At 44.0% G+C, this 12,095-nt stretch overlaps 1 protein-coding gene across 7 annotated transcripts in view; it reads right to left on the bottom strand.

Moving 5' to 3' along the window:
- DOCK8 (dedicator of cytokinesis 8) overlaps positions 1-12,095 on the bottom strand; it is a 148,781-nt gene that overhangs the window by 22,725 nt on the left and 113,961 nt on the right. For all 7 annotated transcript variants that reach the window (XR_015946139.1, XR_009558306.2, XR_015946140.1 and 4 more), the window contains 3 exons: positions 8,978-9,112; positions 6,226-6,378; positions 2,056-2,214 (listed from right to left, as the gene is read on the bottom strand). Coding sequence is in view for 4 of the 7 variants with exons in the window: in XM_035100303.3 (XP_034956194.3) it covers positions 2,056-2,214; positions 6,226-6,378; positions 8,978-9,112 (447 nt within the window). In the remaining 3 variants the exon portion in view is untranslated. The remainder of the gene's footprint in view (positions 1-2,055; positions 2,215-6,225; positions 6,379-8,977; positions 9,113-12,095) is intronic.

The raw sequence follows: 12,095 nt of genomic DNA, 5'->3' as shown, positions 1-12,095 counted from the left end.
GTGGGGGCGGGCATAACAGTTCCTGCCCTTCCCTGCCATTCCCGGCGATGCGGACAATTCCTGACGAGGTGACTGGGGGAGTGGCATAAAAAGCAGTTTCCTCCCCTCCCCTCCTTGCGTTTCTGTGGCGCTGGGTTTTGAAAAGCCCGCGCGCGCGCTCCTCCGATCTCCATCGGTTCCGGCTCTGAGCTTGGTCTGGGCGGGCCCTGGGGTGGGGTTTGGTGATGTGGTCTGTCCTGGGAGCGTGGGAACCAAGGTTTTGCTGCGCGCGTCGTTTGTTTGTCATTCCATCTGGATTCCTGTCTCACCCCCACCGCTAGCGCCGCTTTGCTTAACTCATCCATAGTCCGCGGTTTAGGACCCCTCGCCAGCTCATCCTTAACGTCTGAGTGCAACCCCAGGTAGAAGGCTGATTTCACTGGCTCACTGTGCAGATCCCACCCCAGTTTGTGCACCAGCATGGTGAATCTCGCCCAGTAGTCCCTAACTGTCGATTTTCCTTGTGTTAAGTTATGAAGCTCTTCTTTTGTGGCTTCCATTTCAGAGTCACTCGCGTACATGATTTTTAAAGCTTCTAAGAATAGTTTTGCGTTCTTCATGCAATCATTTTTTTGCGCGATGAGCGGTCTTACCCATTCTCGGGCGGCCCCCGTCAAATACTCTATGATAAAGGAGACTCTGTGCGCGTCATCTGGGAATTCTGCTGCATGCAATTCCAGCGCATAATTTATTTCTGTCTCAAAGCCTAGGTACTCCCTAGGGTCGCCCAACCTCTTCCCCCTATGTTTGCGTCGCAATTCGGGAGTTGGGGGGATTGGCCTTCCCCCCGTGCGCCCAACTTCCTGTCCCACCTGAGGCATGGGCTCCACAACCTTGCCTGAGCCTCGGACACCACTTACTGACTCTCCGCTGGAGGCAGAGCTCTCCTTACTCTCTCCAGCGCTTGGGGATGGGCTGGAACATAAGATGGGAGGGACTTCCCTGTATCCCTTGTCCCTCACACATACCTTTCCCCCAATTTTATCCTCGCAACAACCCTATGAGGCAGGTTAGGCTGAGAGATTGTGACTGGCTCAAGGTCACCCAATTACTTTCATAGCTGAGCAGGGATTTTAACCCTGTTCTCCCAGGTCCTCGTCCAACACTCTAACCATGGCAGTACATTACACTACACTGACTCTCTTTGTTGGGTTAATCTACAAAAAATGGCATATCATAATATTTTTTCTGAAGTGTTCAATTTGTGACAATTATGAAATTTGGGGAGTGGGTAACAACTAGATAATGTGGTAGACCCTGCAAGTTAACACAACTACCATCCCTAAGGTTTCAGAACTGAATGATTCACGACACCAAGGATGTCACAAAGCAAAGACTCAGCAAAGTTGTGTTTTAATGCCATTATCCATCGGAGCTTTTTGCCAGCAATTCCACAACTGGATTCTGGTTGGGAAGATCTTTCAATGTTCAGTGCTGATTCTTTGCTTTAGGGGGCCCTTCATCAAGACGGCCCTTACCATTGTTGCCACCTGCCTCTCCCTCTGAGACAATCCACAGAGGACGAGACATGCAGAATTTGAGGATTTCCGGTTTGGCTGCATCCCGAAGCAGGTCACTCAGAGATGAGCACCACCACGGGGTGTGTGTGTGTGCTGGGGTGGCGTGAGGGCAAAGCACACCCCAAAATGCTCAAGAGGGTGTCTTGAGCCCAAAAGAGAAAGCAGCAGTGGCACAAAGAGGCACAAGGGGTTGGCAGTGAGCCCACATTGAGAATGCTGACCTCTGATAATGGGCCCTGCTTCTTCTCCCTTGGGCTGGGAGCAAGACACAAAATGGTTGTCTAGGTTGTTCTGGTAGCTGTGTGTGATCTGCTTTTCTTCCTTCCATCCTTTCTTCCATTGAAGATGGGGAGGGCTGATTCCCTTAGCAATATTATATGGAAAAGTAACCATGCTCCCTCACATGAATGCCAGCTGATTTTTGTGAGCATACAAATAATTAACTTTTGCCCAGTAACCTACTCAAATTTTGCACTAAAGTAGCAAAATGCCTTACCTGTCCCGGGAAGAGAGTTGGCTGCACGTCTACATCTTCTTCTGCATATGCCAAAATAGTTCGTAAAGACTTTCTGAGATACTCCTCATTAAAATCTGATGCTTTACCAACCAGAGAAGCCAGTGACATTGTCACTTGCATTTTGACTCTTGCAAAGTTCTTTTATAAAACAGAAAATGGAGTGTCAGATTGTGCAAATGAAACATACTGTACTGATTTTCTGTTAGCTGGTTTCTGTTTGCATGAAATAGAACCTCCTGTATGGCTTAGACAGAATTTGTTATAATCACCACTGGGATTTCCTTCCAAATAATCGTGGCATTATGAAAACTACTCTTTAGTTTATTTTGTGGAACAAATAAAATTCAGTTTCATAGGCACTAGGAATCTCACTGATTAATTCTTTTTTATGTTTTTATATTTATTTTCCAAATAATTTTATTCATTTTCCAATATTCACAAAAATAAAATCACAAAAAATCATAAAACAAAAATAAAACCAAAATAAAACATGAAAAAGAAAAACATAATAGTTCTTACATTTTTTACTTGACATTGTTGACTTCCTCAATTCCCCCCCACTGGGTCCATTTTAAAATCTCAATTAAGCAATTGTATCTTTTGTATCTTAAATCATTCTAACACATTTTATCATTATCTCTCAACTATTCTATTCTGAAAAACGTCCACTATCCTCCACCAATAATTAATCAATTAATCCAAATCAAAAATTAGTTTCCCATCCTCTATCTTTTATTTCTCCGCCTAGCCTAAAATTTATTACCAAAAACTTTCCATGAATTCAAATATTAATTTTTCTAACATAATAACATTTAATCACTTAAAACTAAATCAGCCCCCCTCCCCTTGGTCTCCCAGATGATCCAGTGAGTTCCATAGGTCATTCCAGTTTCGGAACATTCTAAAGCAATCAAAAAGTAACATCCCTTATTGCTCCCCACCCCACTCCCACCCTGTCCCTTCCTATCCACCCTTCTTCCTTGGTCATCCCCTGCTGCCTCCCCAATTCTTTAAATGTTACAAAACACCATCCAACTGCTTTCCCACTTTCTAGCCCTTTCACAATTTTTCTTTCCCTTAAACTCTAGCCCCAGTATGGATTCCGCCCAGTTTACATTTTTATATATATAGATGACAAACATTTATTGAATACATAAATTGTTGAGACTCTTAGAGTAATCAAATGAAACTTTAACACATGGCATGATAAAGTTTCATCAGGACGAGTTATTTGTTGTTTAATGTGGTAGCAATTGTTTTCACAAAATTTATCTTCTGTACCATGAAAGGGGGGGGGAGGTCTTCCGGTCTGCCGCCATTGCTGACTGGCGAGAGAATCCCGAGCTCCGGGATTCCCTAGCGTTGCGAAGGAGGGGGGAGCCGTGAGAGCGACAAGTTAATAACAAGTTAAAATGAGGTTACATAATTAAAATGTTACTTCTTCTCAAACCAAAGGCTACTAGACTATTATTCTCCCTTCCTGTAATGGTTGGGTCTCTTCCACAGAAGCGAGACAACTCCAGCAGTAATTAACTCAGGCTTATTGCTCAAGACCAGGTGTCAGCAACCTTTTTCAGACCATGTGGTGGGCCGGACTATGTTTTTTTTTGGGGGGGGGATGAATGAATTCCTATGCCCCACAGATAACCCAGAGATGCATCTATATATATAAAAATGTAAAAATCGTGAAACTGCGTTTGACACTTTTGTCCATAACCGCTTGACCGATCGTCCTGAAATTTTGACACAACGATCCAGGCCACTCCCAGAGCATTGTTGGGGGCAAAAATCCCTCAAACCGCACACCTGCGCAGGTACAGACCTGCTTTTCCACCAACTCAAACAGCGCCCTCAAGTGGCGTAATACCCTCCTCCACCCCCTCCCTTCCTGTGAAATATAAGCCACACCCACAAACCAAATGACATCATCATCAACCAAGCAAATGAAATCAGCAAGGCAGCCATTATCACAGGCCGCAGCAAGCCAAGGCCTCGCTTCTACTTTACAGCCTAAAGCAGGCATCCCCAAACTGCGGCCCTCCATATGTTTTGGCCTACAACTCCCATGATCCCTAGCTAACAGGACCAGTGATCAGGGGTGATGGGAATTGTAGTCCAAAACATCTGGAGGGCCGCAGTTTGGGGATGCCTGGCCTAAAGACTAGGCCTAGGCTCCATTTTACAGACTAGGCCTCAGCTCTATAACCCTTTAAATACTATCCCAAAAGGAGCCCCACAGTGATCTCATTGTGGGAGTTTACTATAGATCCCCAAGCCAAACTGAGGACACAGATGATGCCTTCCTGGAACAGATGGCCAAGCATTCCAAAGGAAGTGAGATAGTAGTAATGGGGGATTTCAACTATCCCGATATTTGTTGGATGTCAAACTCAGCCAAGAGCATAAGGTCGAACAGATTCCTCACTGGCCTTGCAGACAACTTCATTGTCCAGAAAGTGGGAGAAGCAACAAGAGGATCAGCCATTTTAGATCTGGTCCTAACCAATAGTGATGACTTGGTTAGTGGGGTAGAAGTGGCAGGATCATTAGGTGGGAGTGACCATGCTCTTCCGGAGTTTATTATCCGGCGGAAAGGAGCAACCAAGCATACTAAGGTCCAAATTCTAGACTTTAAGAAAGCCGACTTCAGAAAACTTAGGGAAACGCTGGGTGAAATCCCATGGACAGTAATACTAAAAGGGAAGGGAGTTCATGATGGTTGGGAGTTTGTTAAAAGGGAGATATTAAAAGCACAACTTCAGGCAATACCAATGAGACGGAAACATGGAAGGTGCCTAAAGAAGCCAGGCTGGCTATCTAAAGAACTTTTGACTGAGTTAAGATTTAAAAGGGATATGTACAAAAAATGGAAAAGGGGGGAAATCTCCAGAGAGGAATTCAAACATATAGCCAGCACGTGTAGAGACAAAGTCAGAAAAGCTAAAGCACAGAATGAACTCAGGCTCGCCAGAGAGGTTAAAAGCAACAAAAAGGGCTTTTATGGGTATGTCCATAGCAAAAGGAAAAACAAGGAAACAGTGGGGTCACTCAGAGGAGAAGATGGTGAAATGCAAACAGGGGACAGAGAAAGGGCAGAACTCCTCAATGCCTTCTTTGCCTCAGTCTTCTCCAAGAAAGAAAAAAACGCCCGACCTGAAGAATATGGAGCAGATGATTCAGCAGGGGGAACACAGCCCAGAATAAGTAAGGAGGTAGTACAAGAATACTTGGCTAGTTTAGATGTATTCAAGTCTCCAGGGCCAGATGAACTACATCCAAGAGTATTAAAAGAACTGGCAGAGGTGATTTCAGAACCACTGGCAATAATCTTTGAAAATTCCTGGAGAACAGGCGAAGTTCCAGCAGACTGGAGGAGGGCAAATGTTGTCCCTATTTTCAAAAAGGGGAAAAGAGAGGACCCAAACAATTACCGCCCAGTCAGCCTGACATCAATACCAGGAAAGATTCTAGAGCAGATCATTAAGCAAACAGTCTGTGAGCACCTAGAAAGAAACTCTGTGATCACTAAAAGTCAGCATGGGTTCCTGAAAAATAAGTCATGTCAGACTAATCTGATCTCATTTTTTGACAGAATTATAAGCCTGGTAGATGAAGGGAACGCTGTGGATGTAGCCTATCTTGATTTCAGCAAGGCCTTTGACAAGGTGCCCCATGATATTCTTGTAAAGAAGCTGGTAAAATGTGGGCTAGACAATGCTACCATTCAGTGGATTTGTAGCTGGCTTACTGACCGAACCCAAAGGGTGCTCATCAATGGCTCCTCCTCATCCTGGAGAGTAGTGACTAGTGGGGTGCCACAGGGTTCTGTCTTGGGCCCAGTCTTGTTCAACATCTTTATCAATGACTTGGATGATGGGCTTGAGGGAATCCTGAGCAAGTTTGCAGATGACACCAAATTGGGAGGGGTGGCCAACACCCCAGAGGACAGGATCACACTTCAGAATGACCTTAACAGATTAGACAACTGGGCCAAAGCAAACAAGATGAATTTTAACAAGGAGAAATGTAAAGTACTACACTTGGGCAAAAAAAATGAATATAATATTCTGTGGGAAAACAACATAAATGCAAACACTGAATCTGTGATGTAGGCTGTGAGAGGTACTAAGGAAGTATCTATTATCTTACACTTATGCAGCTGAAGCTGTATCTCATGAGGAGGTAAAGGGTAGCACAGGCTTGAATCCGAGTGGTATCCATACTGCTGCTGCAGTGCTGAAGGAGCCTTTGACACAGGTCAGCACACTGCTCCACTTCCTCTTCAAAGAGCAACTCTCCAAACTAAAGGAAGAAGCAGAAGAAAAGACTGTAAGATGGTGCTTTAAAATGACCAGGTTTTTTAAAAAGTTGCCTCTTTGCCTTCTGAGCTCTAGACAAGGGGTGCCTCGCCCAGGGGTTCAGAACCTGTGGTCCTCCAGACGTTGCTGGGCTCTTGAGTGAGGAAAGATTGGCATTGCAGTCCAATGGAAGGTCACCCTGTGCCAGGACACGGGCAGTGCAACCATCTTGATTCTCCATCTCTTCTGAGACCCTTTTAGAGGTAGCCCGTCATTTAAATAAGGTTCTCCTCAGAGATGCTTGTCTGACACCACCTTTGATATCATTTTAGCACAAAGCAAAAACTTTTCTGTATCAGAAGATGTTTGAATGCTGATGTTATTGCTCTTGGGAATGGCTGCAGTACTTAGTTTATTTTGTGCTACTCATGTCATGGTTGTGGAAGATTTTGGTGTATGATGATTTTGATGGCTTCAACAAATTCACCACTTAATCAATTTAACATGATATTTAATGTATTTTTATAAAAAAAAGAAAAATACATTAAATATCAAGTTAAATTAATTAACATGTTTTGTATTGCTCATTGCCTTGAGATGTCTCAGTATAAGGCAATTCATGAATTTTATTAGATCTAATCTAATGATATAGGAACACCAAGTCAGCAGTAATGAGTGCCAGTTTTGAATTCTTCATGTTCTGCAGCAACAAGAAGAATTCATCAGTCCAGATTGCGGTTCCAAAGAGGCACCACAACACCAGACACTGTACATACACAGCACACATCAGATATAACCCCCTTGGCCAGGCAGTTCTACTGAAATACATTACGGTATATATAATGCACAGCAAGATACTGTGACAAGCTGGAAACTTGAGAAGGGAGGGGGAACTACTCCTTATAGTTCTTTCTTCTTCTAAGAGATGTGTTGCATGTTGTGAGTTTTAACCACATGCATGACATTCTGAAAAAAATGTTTTTTAATTACAGAACAGTTTCATAAATACAATAAAACAAAAAATGATTATGATAAGCTGGCATGTGGGAGAGCTCAGTTGGTAGAGCATGAGACTCTCAGGGTCATGGGCTTGAGCCCCACATTGGGCAAAGGATTCCTGCATTGCCTCATGGTCCCTTCCAACTCTACTGTTCCATGGATGCACACCAATCATCAAGAAGACAGGTAAGAATGAATGTTTGTGCAATAGGCACACCCTATTGCTGTAAACTGTTAAGACGATTCCACTATACCAGACATTCCATTTGCTTATCTCTCTGGCTATCCTAACATTGCTAAAATTCTTTGAATTTCATTGTCAAAGGAAAATGAACTATACATACCTATGGTGCATTATTAACTATTTACAATGGTAGCACAGTGTCAAGTCATTTTGTCTAGAAGACAGATTTCTTCAATGGTACAGTAATTTTAATTGCAAGAGAGATTGGACAGATAACATGAAATAAGAGCTTAATCATGAATTTCAAAACTACTAATGGCACTGCTCTGTAACTTTTTAATCAAGTCACATTTCAGGCAACACTGGCTCTTATTTAGAAAGGACATCCTGAGATTTTACATTTACACCTGTACAATATATTTCTTAAGAACCACCCTGATGGATCAGACCAAAGGCCAACTACTTCTAGATCTTTCCCACAGGGGCCAATGAGATGCCTCCAGCAAGTCCTCAAGCAGGGCACCAGGGCAATAGCTCATCTCATACTGTTTTACCAACCCAGCTGGCATGTAGAAATATGTTGCCTCTGATTCGGGAGGTTGCATATAGCCATCACAGTCATCAACAGCTGAATTTGGTGGCACTATGTGAATAAATGCTTCCTTTGGTCTGTCCTGAACCTCTCACTATTCAGCTTCACTGGATGACATTTCCTAGTACTCTATCACACATAGTTTTATAAGTCTTTATCATGTCCCTCCTTACTCTCCTTTTCCCTAAGCTAAAAAGGTTGTATCCTTTCTACATAGCTGAGCTGCTCCACACCATGACCTTTCCCCACAACACTGGGCATGTACAATTTCTTCAGAAGTTTCTTCCTAATAATAATAAAACATTTGCAGGATGGTAAATGTAGCTAATTAGGTCTGTCTCCTGCACTTCACCTTGATGACAACTAAGCAAGCCATTACATAAAATGTTGCCCAGGTTTGTATTCTGTTCCCCCCCCCCTTTCTGAGGATGGATCACAAGGCCTGTCTTTCTCTGTTATTTTAAAATTCAAAGAAATTTAAGTAATAACCCATCAATCTTATTCTATCTCATTTTCTGTCAGCAACTCAAACTCTGGAAACAGAAGTCTCCACTCACCAAGTTATCAAATGCATGTACAATTTTGGGGCTCTTGCACAGGGATAACAGTGCAATGTTCTGTGGGTATCACAAGGGTTTGAGCTCCAATAATGGTAACATAAGTAAGCCAAATAAAAAAATTCCTTCAGTAGCACCTTAAAGACCAACTAAGTTTATATTTTGGTATGAGCTTTCGTGTGCATGCACACTTCTTCAGATTTTTTTATTTTGCTTCGACTCAGACCAACACGGCTACCTACCTGTAACTATAAGTAAGCCAAATACTTACCTTGATAATTAATGCTCGGAGAGTAGCAAAGCAATGAGTCAAATAGTTTGTGCTCTGATCACAGGTCAAAGAATTGACAAGGACTTTCAACACACCTCCCATGACATTATCTCTGCAATCCATAGCTGAAGTTGCCTACATCACAGAAGAGGAATCTTAAAAAACAGAGTTTATGCTATACTAGTGCCAGTCTTGACACAATAAGATAACCCTACGCAATGGACAGAAATTACCTTGATGCTTTTCACAGTAGAGGGAAGAAGGCATATAGCTAGAAAAGATTTGTTAAGAGTGTATTATGCACAGGGATTTTCAAGCATTGCATTCAATGAGTCTATGACCCAGGAGCCAATGGGACTTGAGGAGACCTGTGTATACTCTCTGTGGACTCTCCTGAACAGCAAACGGAAAGATGCAATTTCATATCATCTGAAAGTATAGGGTGGTGGGAATACCGTGTTTCTCCTAAAATAAGACACTGTCTTATATTTATTTTACTCAAGAAAATAAGCCTATGGCTTATTTTTTGGGGGGTGTCTTTTTTTAAAAAATTACCGGTAAGTACCGTGGGCACCTGCCTCCTCCTGCTGCGGCCGGCGTTGCTGCTGCTGGGTCCCGCTGGCTCGGGGCGCGTGGCGCTGCTGGGTGCTGACGCAGCAGGCGTCCTCCTCCTCCTCCTGCCGGCTCCCAGAGGCTCAGGGCGTTCTGTGCGGCACTGCTGGGCACGTTGTCGGTGCTTCAGCAGCAGGGTCCCGCTGGCTCGGTTCACTCGCCGGTCTCGCTCTGCATGGCGCCGACCTGGCAAGCATCCTCCTCTTCCTGCCGCAGCTCGGCACCCGGAACTGGCTGTTGCTGTTGCTGAAGCGCTGACAAAGCGCCCAGCAGTGCCGCGCAGAGCGCCCTGAGCCGCAGCAGGAGGAGGAGGATTCAAAGTGCTACAGAGCACTGCTGGGTCCCGCTGGCTCGGGGTACTCCGAGTGGCGCTGCTGGGCGCTTTGTCGGCGCTTCAGTGGGGTGCGCTGCTGGGTCCCACTGGCTCGGGGCTCCATGCGGTGTGCGCTGCTGGGCAGTCCTGGGTCCCGCTGGCTCGGGGCTCCACTCGGCACGTACTGCTGGGTGTTTTGGCGGGGCTGCAGCAGTGGCAGCATCCGGTTCCAGGGCCCAACCCAACAGGCCTCTTCCTCGTCCTTGGTGCCCTCCAGAACTGCGCCTAGCACTAGGGCTCATTTTCGGGGCATGTCTTATATTTTGTCAATGCATGAAAATCCTGCCATGGCTTATTTTATAGGTACGTCTTATTTTATGAGAAACACGGTAGCATGAAAACAATTTACAAATTAAAATTGGGCATTAAGCAAAGAATCATTTTTAAAATTTTGACATGTAACAATTTATATACTAAAAAAATTCCTTCCAGTAGCACCTTAGAGACCAACTAAGTTTTTCATTGGTATGAGCTTTCGTGTGCATGCACACTTCTTCAGATACACTGAAACAGAAGTCACCAGACCCTTATATATAGTGAGAGGGTGGGGAGAGGTATTACTCAGAAGGGTGGTGGGAATGGGTGATTGGCTGATAGGTGTGGTGCGTATGTGGCAGCAAAGTTGGCATCTGGCTTTATTGCAGGTATCAGTGTCCATGTGTCTGGTGGTTGTATTATTGTGGATGAGGAGTTGTTTAAGATTGGGTGGCTGTCTTTAGGCAATGAAAGGTCTTCCTCCCATTACTAGTGGTGTTCTGTTATTTTCTTTTTTGGGTTTAACTTGGTTTTTACATTACCAACTGACCAACAAACATATCTACATGATTCTAGCTACCATCCCAAACATACCAAACAATCCAGGCCCTGTGTTACAGCCACACCTGTTCCAACTCTACAGAAAGAGACTCTCACCTAACAGATCTACAGCAAACCTTTTTAGAACTAAAATATCCGCCCGGCGAACAACAGATCAACAGAGCCAGAGAGAACATGCTGCAAGCAGACCCAAAAAAGAAAATAACAGAATACCACTAGTAATCACATACAGCTCCCAAGCTAAAACAGTACAAGGCATCATCAGAGATCTACAACCTTTCCTAGACAATGACAGTTCTCTTAAGCTCTGGAAGGAAGACCTTTTATTGCCTACAGACAGCCACCCAATCTTAAACAACTCCTCACTTCAATACAACCACCAGACTTAAAATGGACACTGGTACCAGAGTCTGCAATAAACCCAGATGCCAACTTTACTGCTACATACACCTGGACAACACTATTACTGGCCCCAACAACATCCAACATACCATCTCAGGACTATTTAATTGCTCCTCTTCTAGCATTGTGTATGCCATCAAAAGCAAACAGTGCCCTTCATCTCTCTATATTGGACAAACAGGCCAAACCCTACGCCAAAGGATAAATGGACATAAATCTGACATCAGGAATCACAAGACAGAGGAGAATTCTTCAATCTCCCAGGACATTCTATACAAGATCTCAAAGTAGCTGTCTTATTACAAAAGAATTTCAGAAATAGACTGGAAAGAGAAGTTGCTGAATTGCAACTTATTGTCCAGAGGAGGGCAACCAAAATGGTCAAAAGCCTGGAAACGATGCCTTGTGAGGAACGGCTTAGGGAGCTGGGCATGTTTAGCCTGGAGAAGAGAAGGTTAAGGGGTGATATGATAGCCATGTTCAAATATATTAAAGGATGTCATATAGAGGAGGGAGAAAGGTTGTTTTCTGCTGCTCCAGAGAAGCGGACACGGAGCAATGGATTCAAACTACAAGAGAGAAGATTCCACCTAAACATTAAGAAGAACTTCCTGACAGTAAGAGCTGTTCGGCAGTGGAATTTTCTGCCAAGGAGTGTGGTGGAGTCTCCTCCTTTGGAGGTCTTTAAGCAGAGGCTTGACAGCCATCTGTCAGGAATGCTTTGATGGTGTTTCCTGCTTGGCAGGGGCTTGGATTGGATGGCCCTTGTGGTCTCTTCCAACTCTATGATTCTACCAAACCTAAAACCATGGAGAAACCTGGTCTGAATAGAGACATTGGGTTCTTATCTCATTATACATGATAAAGCTATTTTTAGCCATCTCACCCCTTGGTTTTTCCTGTAAGACCAATTGC

Source organism: Zootoca vivipara, chromosome 10 (assembly GCF_965207765.1).
Source record: "Zootoca vivipara chromosome 10, rZooViv2.hap1.1, whole genome shotgun sequence".
In the NCBI taxonomy this organism is placed as follows: domain Eukaryota; kingdom Metazoa; phylum Chordata; class Lepidosauria; order Squamata; family Lacertidae; genus Zootoca; species Zootoca vivipara.
Note: the sequence above shows the minus strand (reverse complement) of the source record. Positions and strands in the feature narration are given on the sequence as shown.